Source organism: Lycorma delicatula, chromosome 1 (assembly GCF_047948215.1).
Source record: "Lycorma delicatula isolate Av1 chromosome 1, ASM4794821v1, whole genome shotgun sequence".
In the NCBI taxonomy this organism is placed as follows: domain Eukaryota; kingdom Metazoa; phylum Arthropoda; class Insecta; order Hemiptera; family Fulgoridae; genus Lycorma; species Lycorma delicatula.
In genome coordinates, this window is record NC_134455.1 from 45,204,873 (window position 1) to 45,219,362 (window position 14,490).

At 32.4% G+C, this 14,490-nt stretch overlaps 1 protein-coding gene and 1 pseudogene across 3 annotated transcripts in view; both read left to right on the plus strand.

Annotated features, from left to right (window-relative positions):
• LOC142317496 (protein MAK16 homolog) overlaps positions 1-2,918 on the plus strand; it is a 22,061-nt pseudogene extending 19,143 nt beyond the window's left edge.
• dUTPase (Deoxyuridine triphosphatase) overlaps positions 2,815-14,490 on the plus strand; it is a 26,806-nt gene continuing 15,130 nt past the window's right edge. Inside the window, exons 1-3 of one of the 3 annotated variants that reach the window (XM_075354619.1) lie at positions 2,815-3,084; positions 9,102-9,238; positions 12,884-13,029. In XM_075354619.1, coding sequence (XP_075210734.1) covers positions 2,981-3,084; positions 9,102-9,238; positions 12,884-13,029 — 387 coding nt within the window. In that variant the 5' untranslated portion in view covers positions 2,815-2,980. Of the gene's footprint in view, positions 3,085-3,115; positions 3,287-9,101; positions 9,239-12,883; positions 13,030-14,490 lie in introns of those variants that run through there. The other 2 variants (XM_075354621.1, XM_075354620.1) reach the window with 2 other exon arrangements.

Here is a 14,490-nt window from a genome sequence, read left to right on the forward strand (position 1 = left end):
GTTCTTATTTGGGTGCACCCAAGAGGCGCCCTGCAAACTAACAACATCAGGAAACAGATCATGCGTAAAACGTCCATTCTCTGCCTCATCCCATCTGGCCTGCCACAAAGCATTGCCATGTTGTTCAATTTCGCGAACTTCGTCAGATAGTTAACTCATCTAACTTCTTGGTGACATAACACTGTTGCTCATATGTAATCAAGTCTATCGGTTCCACACCCGCAATTACCAAAATTGCCTCCCGTGAAATCGTACGGCAGCCACCAAATGTATAAGTCGCTGAGCCATCAACAATATGTCCCGATAGCTTTTAAACTTTAGTCTATCCGCCCAAACAGGCACCGCATATAGCATAATTGTCTCACAGACGCCCTTATACAGGATACTAAAGAACTAAAGAAGGTACTACAGGCCTTCTCCGCGACGGGCTGAAAGTCATCTTAAGTTAATGACTACAGCTCAAGTATCATGCAAGCCTGAGTGGCTCGGAACTCAACCTCCCTCCGTGAGCATCCTTCGACCAGCAAGAGCCCATCATCAACATAAGCCATAATGCGACACCCGCTGGGCAACCTCAGCCGCAGAATAGAATCGAATTCCACCACCCACAACAAAGGACCTAACACGCTGCCCTGGGGACACCCCTTGGAAAACGTCTTGCCTACCTCATACCTGCCCTTGCGGAGCAGCACATTCTGATCACTGAAGTAACTTTTATTACCTGCAATTCATTCACAGTGCATTCTCTTTTTTGCAGTGATAAATGGCCGAGGGTCACCACAAATTATTAAACCCCCTGAAATGTCTAGGAAAATTCCCAGAACAAATTTCAGCTCACTGGTTGTCACAAGTCATCACACAGAGTATAGCGCCCTCAGTTTCCGGGACGAAACCCCTGCTGGTTCTCCATCAATAAACCACGCGAGGTGAACCTCTCATTTATGGGAAGGGTCAGAACCTTTTCAAAGACCTTACCAATAACCGGTATTAATGTCAAGGGCCTATACGACGAACTAGCAGTGGGATTCTTGTCGCCACCTTTAAACAACAATTTAACAATACCCTTCCTCCAACAAACCGGGAAACATCCGCCAAACAACAATTTATTGAAAATACGCGTGATAATTCCCACGCTTACCCCTACCGAGCAAACAAGGCGCTCCGTCATTACTCCATCAAAGCCCCGGACCTTACCCCTACCTGAACTAAAGATGGCTTGACGCACTTCGGCCTCAGTAATCTCCAAAGACAACGCTCCCTTACAAAAATGAGATGTCTCACGCCGCACCCGTAGATGGTATGCGGTCTCCCCAGCTTCGTCGTCATCAGGTAGTAAATCGTCTAATAATCTGTGCAAGATTCCAGACGCATCGGAAATCACACCAAGCCTGGTCAAAAGAGCAGACAGAAGAACGTCCTTCCTTCGTTTGTGTCCCAAAACCCTGTATACGACTCCCCAGGAATCCTTGTTCCCTGCTCATGCACAAATGAACGCCAGGAATCCCTCTTCGCTGTGCAAACCTTATAAAATTTGTGAGATCTGCGGTCCCGATATTCTGTAACAAGGACTGTCCGCCGTTCAGGATCACCCTCATATTGATACGACTTCCTTAAGCGACAGACAGCCTGTTTCAAGGCTGTCAATTCCCTGGACCACCATGGAGCAAGCCTCTCTTGACGTGAACTGCGGAGAATCGAGGAGTCAGCGGCCTCGATGAAACCCGCCGACAAACTCTCTGCCAGGTCCTCCAATTCCAAAGACTCCAGACCCCGATCCAAAATTTGAAGTCTGGCCGTAAGAAAGTCAATAAATTTCCTCCAATCCACTTGCCTGTACAGGAAACGATCCTGCTGAACTGGAACGTTACAGCAGTAACGCTCATTCAAACCACCAACAATCTCATAAATAATCAATCGATTATCGTTCGAGTAGTCATCCACCACCTTACAGTTACAGAAATTGGCAGGAGTAAATCCACCAACCGTAACATCGATGTTCGTTCCACCAAACAACCAATGCCCATCCACATTACCTGCGTAGGTGGGCAACTCACCAGACACACTGAATACTTGTAGATCGTATTGGCCTAAAAAGCCCGCTATGAATTCACCTCTATCATCGGTGATGTCGCTATGCTACAGTAGTCACTTAACGTTCACATCAGCACCAATTAGGATTGGACTGGTACCAGAGAATAGAAGGATTTTATCCCAGATTTCAAGATGACGATCAGCATGATTGAAGTATGAACTTACAACATATAGATGCAAATTCCGAACATTCATACGGACAACATGGTGATTATTAGAGCGCTGTCGAATGAAGACACAATCCATTTGCCGTCTACACACAAAAGCAGACATGCTTTTATAAGCACAATAGAATCACTTCCAAGAAGAAAAACTTGGCAGTTCTCCGGACACAATATATGGATGTTGTAAAACAACAACCAACCCTGTATGAAGAGCGACCTCACCGAGTTCAATCTGAACAATGTAAGCACTATATGCATTTAACTGCCCGAATTCAATCATTTAACGCTAAAGAATTCAAGTACATCGTGACAGTTCTCTGATAAAAACCTCATTCCTTGCTATTCACACACTGCTTGGATTTCTTCCGATGAATTTCTGTCAACAAAAACACATTAATTATTAACCTGAATAATTATTGCCAAAACAAATGTTGGATCATTTCGTTGGCCACCTGTATATCGTAAATAAAGGTATGTAGATATATATTATACTATATGTATTCTAAAATATTTAATATATCCATACATTTGTTTGTTAACAGTTGTCAACAGTGTTATTTCAGAGGGAACAGTCTTGGAGGGAAAACACTTGTTAAGTGTTATGTTCATTTATGTCGGAGCTTGAGCAAGTGGTTGCCCTGCGTTGTTTTGTTTCGTAAATAGGTTTTTCGTTTTCACCTGCTTTGATTTTGTCACTAATTGACCATATTCTTACATTACTTAAAATGCCTGGAGAAAGTAAAGCAGTTCTGCGTTTCGTGAAATTAACAGAACATGCGATAGGGCCTAAGAGAGGATCACAACGAGCAGCCGGCTTGGATTTAATGAGGTATTCTTTGTGTTACTAACTATAGCTTAGTCAGTATTGTGCTCAAGTTAATTTTTACGCTCAATTACAAGAAGAACTTTTGTTTGTATTTATTAAGGAATAAATAACAATGAAAGGTCATTATGTTCAAAAATACTCGAGTTATCGGTTTCATAATCTTTACCGATTTCGTGCTGGCCTGTGATAATTACTTCTTTCTCCGGTAACCTTTGACAGACTTTCTGTCGACGTTTCTGTTGTATTTTTTAGATTAAAGGGGAACTTAGTGGTGAGATTTTTTGTATAATGCATTTTGAAAATGCAACTTTACAAAATACTGTTGACCAGTATGAACTGCCTTTTTTAACAGTTTGTATTGGGATACTTAAAATAAATATTTGATGGTATGCAATAAAAGTTTCATGATACCTAACTAATCTAATTGCTTTGAGGTTAGGGGTTTTTATATTTTCCTTTTGAATGGGTTCTGTTCATCATATTAATCAGTATTATTTATTCATGTCTTATGTAATGAGAGATAGATGAGTTAAATTTGTGTTTTTTTATTATTAATTTGAATTTTCTTCTGTTAAAGTTGCAGAAAGATGTTAAATTTTGTACTTAGAACTAATGTGTGGATAATAAAAACGAACATAGTTCTGTAATAAAATAGATTTTTTTATGTGCTCAACATTACTTTTTTTATGCATTATTCATGCATTTTTTTTTACCACATACTTGTTTAGTTTGGAATCTATGACCATCTGATCACAAGAACAACATTTTTCCATTTGAAAGCTGAGTTTACGTACAGCAAAGTTGGTAAACTTTTAGATCATTTAGTCATGTCACCTATAATAATAATAATAATGGCTTTATAACATACTGTTACATGAAAACTAATGAAACATCACAAAGAAACAATAAAATGGTAAAATGCAGACTTTCACCCATTCTTTTGTAATTAAGTTATCCAAAAGAAGACTTGCTGTTCATAGAAAAATAATCTGTAAAGTATTTTAAAAACTATGCTGAACACTTAACTCTCATGTTTAACACATAACGCAATAAATTCCACAATATATTGAAGAATTTATTCAAATAAAATTTGCCTTGAATGTGTAATTTCATTTCGTGTCCATTAGCACATAAATGTAGATTGTGTAAAACCTTTGTTTTGCAAGAATTGAATAGCTGTTTCATTGTTGTGAATGTGACTGGTTAATTGCAGTAAATTCATTTTAGAAAATAAAATTATGTTTTTATGAAGGTAATAATAACAGTGAATGAAGGCTTCAACTTCTATGAATGATTTCTGAAGAATGGAATATTATAAAAAAATTAATTATGGTGCGGTGGAGATGGTAATGACACGCCATGCAGCTATGATTTTATTCCATCCCATATTTAGACATATTCCAAACAAAGTGCCAATAGTGCCACGTAACAGAAAAAAAATGATCCTGCCTGCCAAAAATTTCCTGCAATTCCTGGTTGGTTTGTATTCTCCACTCCCCATTTTTACAGCCCGTTTATTTTTTCTCTCCTAGAGATGCAGCATATCTTTATCATTCATTATCATTACCTATATCAATGAACCATACAAAACCACTGTGTTAATTACTGTTATAAACCTGTATCTTAATTTTCCTTGACATTGCCTGTGATGACAGAAATTTGCTCAATCCATAAAAACACTAATTTCCATTTGGTTTTTATATCATTTTTGTATATCATTTGTATATCAATGTGTATATCATTTTTGTCAGTAAAGACAGCATCCAGATACTTGAATTTATGCACTCTTTCAATCTTATTTCTAGTTCTACAGAATACTGATTTCCTTGAAGTTCCCTCTTCCTGCAGTGCATGTATTTAGTTTTGTTAAAAACCTTCCTCCAAAATTCCTATTTCTGACAATGAAGACAATATTGTCAATATATACTGTATTTCTCATCACCCTCTCCAGGGCAATATTAAAACATGGTTGATAACACATTACCCTGCCTTAACACTGTATTAGCTCAAAAACTATCAGACAGCATTCCTTATAGCTCTACCTTTGTTATCAGTAGTTCATAGAATCATCATAATCAATCTCACAAGCTTGCATACTATTCTGAAGTCAGTCAGTGTTAAACAAACCCTTCTTTTTAACACTATCCAAAGCCTGCTTATAATCAACATATAAATTGCAAATGTTTGGTCTAATTTACATGATCTATTCTGCCTAAATCCACATTGGTAATCCCTCAAGATCCATTATATAGGGTACCATTCTACAAGCAATAATCTTAGCAAGCATTTTATACACTATACTCAGCAGAGTTATCCTCTATAATTTGAGTAATCAGTTTTTTCTCTTTTATTACGCATTGGACACACAACTTTAGAACTCCAATTGGCTGGCATTTTTTTCCATTGCATATTTGCACAATCAACTGATGCAAAAACTTAGCTAGTTTGGGAGTATCAGCCTTAATAAACTCAGCAGTAATTTTATCCTCTCCAGGAGCTTTATAGTTATTTAAATATACAGTATCTGCCTCTTCTTCCACCCCTTCACCATTCCTATTCAGTAGCTCGCAAAAATACTCCCTCCATCTTCCAACAATCTGCTCCACCCCTCCTATGAAATTCCTTTTTTATCCTTACAACAAGAAATAAATATTAGAAATTAAAAAACATGACTGCCAAAAAATACATTTCTGACAAATATTATTCTTTAATAAAGGATAATTAAAGAATGTGCGAGTGACAATTTTGTATATTTTTTTCAAATTTGTTAAATCTGTTTAAACATATATATATATGCACGCACATGCACACACACACACACACACACACACACATTTATATAGCCTATGACACTTCTGGTAACAAAAGAATTCCAACACATGGTCATACATCTAAATCAGTTCAGTCATTGACCTACAATGGAACATACATACATAATATAAAAAATAACAGTTACACTCCTTTTTGGGCAGTTGTATAGAAAGAAATACTAGATACATGAATTGATTATTTGATCTATCAAATGATAGATTTAAAAAAATCTATCAGAAGAAAGAGTCGTTTTTGAATCTCAATGTTAAATTCTGAATGATTCAATAACCTCATATCTCATATGTGAGATGCGAGTTATTCAAAAACGACTCATTCATCTGATAGTTTTTTCAATTTTAAAATCTGTTTAAACATATGTATATATATACACATGCATATTTATACAGCCTATGACACTCCCAGTAACATAAGGATTCTAATGCCGAGTCATACATCTAAATCGGTTTAGCTGTTGAGTCTAAGTCAATACACACAATATTTAGGTGTACCCGACAGGATGCAGAAAGATTTGGTCAGGGTCTTAACTGGCTAACCCCTGAAAGTACCACTGGATTCATGCTTAGAGGTAAAAAGGAATGTGAGCAGGTTTCCAAACTTTTATCTGGTATTTTAACAGCTGAGGAATTTAGTAAAATAGCATCAGTTCAGAACAGAAGAGGTCTTCGTCAGATCTGATGTGCATGTCTCAAGTCCTGCATTGCAGGTGAAGCAAAGGAATGGGTGAAGGATAACCTCCTGCTGAGCCATTGTGTGTGTCCTCTCTAACAGGGATGGGCGAGGGTTATGATGCACAGGTAATCTGGATCCCCCAACCTTGAAGGCACCTAACGGAGCTGCGCAATGCTTAACTACTGGACCAGTCTGGGGGGGGGGGTGGTTAGGTTTAGTCGGCAGGGCGCAGGTATACATATGCACCTTAATAACATCTTGCAGAACCTGTTGTAAGTCTGACACTGCCCCTGTGGGGGTGTACATAAATGGTTTACCTCTACCTCATAAAAAAAAGCTGTTGAGCTGCTACGGTGGAACAAACATTCATACACTGTAAATACATTGTACTCCTTTTTGGGCTGTCTTCTAAAAATTTGTTCTAGGCTGAAATCCACCTTTTCCTTCCATACTCTGTAAAACAATTTCTGTGGATTTCCTGCTCAGCAAATACCATAATCTCCTTCCACACCTTTTAAATGCTCTTTTCTTTCTGTAACACAGTTAATGGTATTTCACCTTTACTCCATGTAGGCATCAACACTCACTCTTGTTTCATGGCTCAGCTTCCTGGCCCTGGCTACATTTCTTTCCTCCAGTGCCTTTAAACACTTCTCATCCATCCAACCACCTTGGCTTCTGCCCTACGATATCCAACAATTTTCTCTGCCACCTTGTCAGCCTTAATTCATTCCATTTCTCCTCAACAGTTGTCCTCTGTACTGTTCTTTCCAATTCTTCTTCCACCCTCAACCGATACACCCTCCTGACCACATCATCTGTTATTAGCGTTTCAGTGTCAAATTTTTTTGCTTCATTCCCCTAAATGTTCCCATATTGTTCCCCTAAATTTTCCCCTAGAATTGTTCCAGAATTAAAAAGTAAATGAAATGGCACTTACTTATTTTTCTTTACTCCAAAAGCACTTTCGTGGGATCCCACATCATATATTAATATATGATACAGGATAATGTATATAAGATATATTTAAATAAAATGACATATTAAACTAAAAATGTTTAAATTAAAATTACAATCGTTTATACAAAAACATATTAAGTCAATTAAATAAAATAATTACTATGTATAAATATGGTGTCATAATTAAAAAATTTTAAATAAAATAAATAGAAAATTTGTTTATTACATATTTACTACGTAACCTGGTATGTAGGTTAAAAAGTATAAATTTTCTATTTATTTATTTAATTTAAATTTTTTTAATATGATGCCATATTTATATATATGTAGTTATTTTATTTAATTGACTTCATGTGTTTTTGTAATATGATGGTAATTTTTAATTTTAATTAAAAATTTTTATGTTTGGTATGTAATTTTATATAAATATATCTTATATACAAGTGATGATGCAGGATCCCCCGAAAGTGCATTTGGAATAAAAAAAATTAATGTAAGTGTCATTTCATTTATTTTGTAATTTTGTACTTGGGTTGTTCAAGTTGGTTTTTAATTATAAAAATACAATATGTATATATATATATAGAGTTAGTTTTTATATTAATCTCAAACAATTAGCATTGAAAATTCTCTTTCCCGGGGGTCAAATAATGAATGTTTCATTCTTTTTATGATCCCTGACATAACAGTCATCTGTTTCATCTGCCATTGAACTTAAAAAAAGGAATTAATATAAAACATACCACTTGAGAATTTTTGGATAGGCCTTACTCTTCAGCTTCTCCAGATCTTAATGTTTACACAATGTACAGTCTTTTGTTATAATATAACCAGTTATTTCAATTCAAACTTAAACTCTGGATAAGTTCTTATGTCCTGCTTCGAAAATTGTTTTCTTAATTTATTTTGGCCCAAAAAAGACTTGCTGAACACAACTGTGATAGGATTTTTTACTAGATCAAGCAAACCTTATTTTTAACATGTTTTTCACTGGGTTCTAAGAAATCAGAAACCATATTTAATTTCCAGTATAATACTTGAAGGAAATTGGTATATTTCCTCTGAATAATGCAACTACTATGAACTAATTGTTTTATAAGTGAGGAATCCAACAACAGCTAACTCATTCTACATAGTTTATGATTTATAATTCGTAGTAGAAAACAACAAGGTTTATATTCGCATTATAATGACTGCTTTACTAATATTAAATATTAATTCTTTGCATATTGTTAATTATGATAGGTGTATGTTAACAACTATGTATATTTATTCAATTAAAACTTTTCCACAGAAGTAAGGGAGAGATGTGGTTTTAAGTTATGAAATGGGAATTGCTTTGCTTCATTAACAATTAATAAAGTATATAAATACATGTTTTTAAGTAAAGTATTTTCTTGCATTGGATGTATTAGTTTGTCATTTTTTATTTATACATGCTTGTTTATTTTGAGTTTTACCAAAATTCATACTTATATAATACATTTTATTCTGGTTTTTTGATATTGTATGCATTGGCAAGTAAAGTTACTAGTAACAATTTTTTTTCTTTATTCTAGTGCATATGATTATGAGATACCAGCACATGGTAAAGTTTTAATTAAAACAGATTTACAGATTGAACTACCTGTAGGTTGCTATGGAAGAGTTGCACCTCGTTCAGGTTTATCATGGAAACATCATTTGGATATTGCAGGTAACTTACTTTATTGCATAAAAGTGATAGAATTCTGTTTTGTGTCGAAATATAAAATAACTGTTTTGTAAAGGGTTTGAATTCTGCAATCCATGTAGTAAAAGATTAAGTCTGGCTACATAACTAATAGCTCATCACTGTAATAATTTCAAATAAAGTTAAAAAAAAAAATGTAAAATGAAAATGTAAAATTTTCAAATAGGTTCAAATTTTTAATGTATTTTGGATAATTTTAAAGTTTGTTCCTGAATTTAATTATATTTAACAACAGTAAAATGATTATTCAAAAACTTTACAACTATTAATTAAGGAAAAAAGTAACTGAATTTACCCCATTTTTTTTAAGTAGGCATCTTTCAATATGTATCAGGTAATTTTTAACAAAATACTTGCCTTTCAAAGAAAAATTCTTGCATTTTTGAGTATATTACTAGTTTTGGTCCTGCTGTAGTAAAAAGGAGTTCTAAGATTAAAAAAAAAAATTGTTCCTATTCAAAAGACTTAAAATGCTGTTTTTACACCAATAGGTTAGATACCAGTATAAAAAAACTTGAAAAGGATTTTAGAGAATTTCATAGGTTTTTTGTTTAATGAAAGAAATAGGAAGCGAAGAATAAGTTGTTATACGTTGTTTTAGGAGTAAAATTACACATAATAGTTTAGCTAGACTTTCTCTTATGTCGTGAACTTCAAATATGTAGTCTTTTTTTTTAACTCTGACGAAGCCTTGTGTTGCTTACAATTTAGGTAGCTTTTTTGTGTTATGAACAGTAGATTAGTACTGATAATGTAGTTATCTCATTCAAATTTATTAACTTTTTTCTTTATTATATAACAGATCTTATTGGATAGATTGTTTTTCTGTGGAATTGTACAAAATAATCATTTATTATTGCTTTATTTCAAGTTCTAAATTAAACTAATATTGTTTGCTGTCTTCACCAGTAGTTCTACATCTTTGGACTGTGACCACCCATCTCTTCTACAAATTAATACAAAATCCATTCCAATTTCCTCATTGTTCTGGTCACTTACAAAATTTTCACGTTTATCAAATTCATTTTACTTGCTTATTAAAATGAGGATGATGGCACTGGGAACTATTTTACTAAGTATCTCAGAAACAGAAATATTGTCAAACTTTGCTGATCTGTAGTAACAGGGGAGACCATCACAAATCAGTGGAATCTACACAGTAATGGAACACCTTAGTTTGAAGCATGTGAGAATGCAACTATTCATTATACAATATAATACACCTGATTGGTGTTTGCTTCATACATCAGTCATTCTGGTAATTTCTGCAATATGTTTTCTTACTGTATTTTTCTCAGTCTATCCATTTTAAAAGAAATTAAATAATATATTTTTTGTATTGTGCAGTTAATTTTTTTACTCATTCATACTGTTTCTCATGGGTACACTTTTATTCTATTTAAATATTTTTATTTATTTACTTTTACATTTATTTTTCTAGTAAAAAATGAAACCTGTGAGCGGGAAAATACTAACTTTTTTAGTATTCTTATTTAAATTAAAAAAAAATTTAATTTAAAAAGAATTGGAAGTTGAGAAAAGCCACTACAACAGAATATCACAAGACTCATCAGTTATTCACTCGTACCCAAAGAAAATGTTTTTAGACACACATTTAAACTTCACAATGAAATTGTAAATATTTGTAGGTAGTTGCTATTGATGTTATTCGATGGTAATTTAATAAAATACATAGCTGTACTTTGAGACATGAGTTATATTTAATTTTCTTTCTGAACCAAATGATTTTTGTTTTTTTTGTATTGTATAGAACACATTGAAGGTAATATGGATAAATCAATCGATTTTGAAGAGTATTCCTTATGGTGTTTTTGGTCCAGAAATATTTTCCTGATGAGAGATTTTTCAGCATGACAATCTTTCAAATTTGTTCAAAACCCGCTCTTCTAATTCAGGTGAAGGTGTGGGATAGAACTTATTTAATCATTTGTGAATGGCTCGCATAACAGCTGGTGGATTTTTATGAACAATTTTCTGGAAGATTGTCTATCTGGATAAGTTTTGCAATGAAGGCATTGCAAAATCCAGCTGTGCAGTAGGTCTATTTGCTTTTCTATTCATTAAATACATTTCAGCCATTTTATTTGTTTACAGATTCAACATACTTTGTAGTAAAAAGTAGCAATGTCAGAATTCCAAATATATATTCACATTAGGAAAATTCTGTTAATAGTTCAAAAAGTAATTAATTCTTTCGATGGGTTGCAATCATCTAACTTTAAGTATAGATAGATAAATTGTTAACCGTGTGATTCTCAGCTAGATAACACATTGATAATTGTGAACAAAAGTTCCATTAAATAATGAAGATAATAAATATTTCTATTGTCCATAATTCAAAATTACTGTTTATTTTCATACGTGACAAATTTTATTGGATGATCAGTTGGTTTTGAATGTAACAAAATCAAACCACTATTTTGTTTTAAAGCATCCTAATAAAATGCTCAGTTCGTCATCATTAAATATTTATTATGCCTATACATATTTCTTTTTGAAATATAATATTATTTCTTGGAGTCCTATCAAGTTTTCAAATACAAAAATGGATGATGTCAAAAACATTGTTTGGTCCAGAGGTAATGATTTAAGTAGACCAATAGTTAATAAATGAAAACATTTAATTTATATATATCTATGCATTAACTTTAACCCTTGTGTTTTTTCTTTAACATAATATTTTTATTAGTTACTTATTCTTAATAAAAAATCAATCTATCAAATCTAACAACTTTTTTAATGTTTTCATGTAACTCGTATAGTACTTCAACCTTATGAGAAAGGACTTTGTTATATTTCTGTTGCTGTTTTTAATAAATTACCAAAATATATTAAAGATATTCTCACAAATTCATTTGAAATAAAAGTAAAGGTTTTGTTTTACAGAAAACTTCATATAGTTACTTATTTCATTTATTTTATGTTTTGAATAATTAATAGGACATTAATTACATCTGTTTTTATCTTTTAATTAATTGTTTATTCTGTGATGTTTGCTCTGATCAAGGTATTAGAACTGATCCATCTAGGCAAATTCTGAGGTAGTTCCTTTTTTATTCTTATCCGTGGCGGTTCCATTTTGATGTGATGTATATAATGTATAATTATGTGCAGATTAAAATAAGAAAATTATTTGTTACTTGTATTACCGATTTATACATTCTGGAGTCATACTCTTATTAAACTAAATTGTTATCCTTTAAGTGATCTAGTCAAAATTAATAAATAATCTACATTTAAATAATGACGAATGTGAATCGTGATCTCATTTTATTTTTATCAATTATTTCTTTCCCATGGTTTGGAATATTAATCTCATTTTTTTATTTTTTTTACTTGTAAGTGTTTAACACTTATTTTTCTATTGATTTTTAGTTTTAATTTTTCCAAAATTTATATTAAAATACTTTTTTAAAAAACCTGTCTTGTAATGTTTTCAATCAAACAGTCTTGTCTTCATTTATGTGTTGAATTCAGATCTCACTGCTAAATTTAATTTCATACTTAATAACACATTTTTATTGGAATTATTAAAAATTGTAATAAACATATACTTAATTAAACTCAGTTTTAAATATTTTTTTTCAGCTGGTGTTATTGATGAAGATTACCGGGGTAATGTTGGTGTAGTTGTATTCAATCATGCTGATGAGGCATATTCAGTAAAACGAGGAGATAGAATAGCCCAGTTAATTTGTGAGAAAATTTTCTATCCAGAGGTTGAAGAAGTGCAGGTAAAAAGTATTTTCCATTGCATTAATGTTGTGATTAAATCCTAAAGTAAAAACCTCCAGTCAGGTGTTACAAATAAACCAGTTTTCAGAGCAACATAGTATATTTGCCGTAGGTATCAGCTAAGCTTAAATATTATGACATATACAGTCAATTTTAATTTTATTTTGTATTACTTAATAGTAGGTTCTATTAAAGGACAATTGCTTTCATATGTGAAGACGATTGTTACAGTTCCTGTCAGTTGCAAGGTATGTAGCATCATTAATTTTTTTGCAAACAAGCAAAATCTGCGGCTGAGGTTCACCGTTGGCTGAGTATAGCTTATAGTAATATTGTAATGATTGTTGATTCTCTGAGAGAATGGCCCAGGAAATTAAGGAAAGGGCAGTTAATGTTCACTATGAGGAAGGAAATGGGAGATGTTCCATTGTACAAATGCGTATTATAGGACAATTTGATGAATTGCTTTAATGTAAGTTTAATGTTGGATGATAGTATCTATATCAGTAGGTTTTTTAAGATACTGACAGTATACAAAGGAGTACTTGTATGGTATGCCTGACCAAATAGCTCAAATTTTACTTGATTTCATTGTTCACAGAATATGTCCTAGAAGTCTTGTAAAAAAGATTTAAGAAAATCATTTAGGTTCATAAAAGAAAAATACATTTTTTAAGCCTTAAAAATAGTTTTTTTTGCTGGCTCTGGAACCACAGTTAGGTATTGCTTTGGAGTATGAGGTGAAATGGTAATTTTGCAGCATGTGAAAATGCCAAGCTTGATCAGGATTTGAACCTGGGATCTCCAGATGAAAGGCCAAGATGTTACTACTAACAACATGCAATCTGGCCAAAAACACAGTAATTTGGTAAGTTAATTTTACCATACTAATTTCTAAGAATTGATTTTTGCGGTATCTTGCATCTTCAGTTGGTATTGAATTTTATAATTACATAACTCTTTTGAAAAATTTGTTATTTTCATTTTATTTTAGATTGTTCTTTGTTTTGAAATTTTGAAGTATGAATGCATATACATTATACTTAATTGTAGTATAATTAAATATATACTTATTATAATTAACTGTAGAATTCAATACAATCTCAAGATGCAGGATTTCTTGAAAATTAATATGGTAAGATTAACGTATCTATTTCTCTGTTTTGGTCGTTTATATTTTATATAACATTAAATTTTATAAAAAACTGAGCAATATATTAATGAATAATTTGAATTTTCAAAAAAAAATATATATATATATAATTTTATTTAAATATCCTTCCTCTCTTAAATTATTCAATATTCAGAGTTAACAAAATAAAAGTTCAGATTTTAATCTACAATACTCTACTTGTAGGATTAACTCCCAAGTCTAATGAATAAACACTATTTAAAAGAATATTCATAGATATTAATTTCTAAACTTAATTTGGAGGATTGTAAAACATAATGAACTAAAT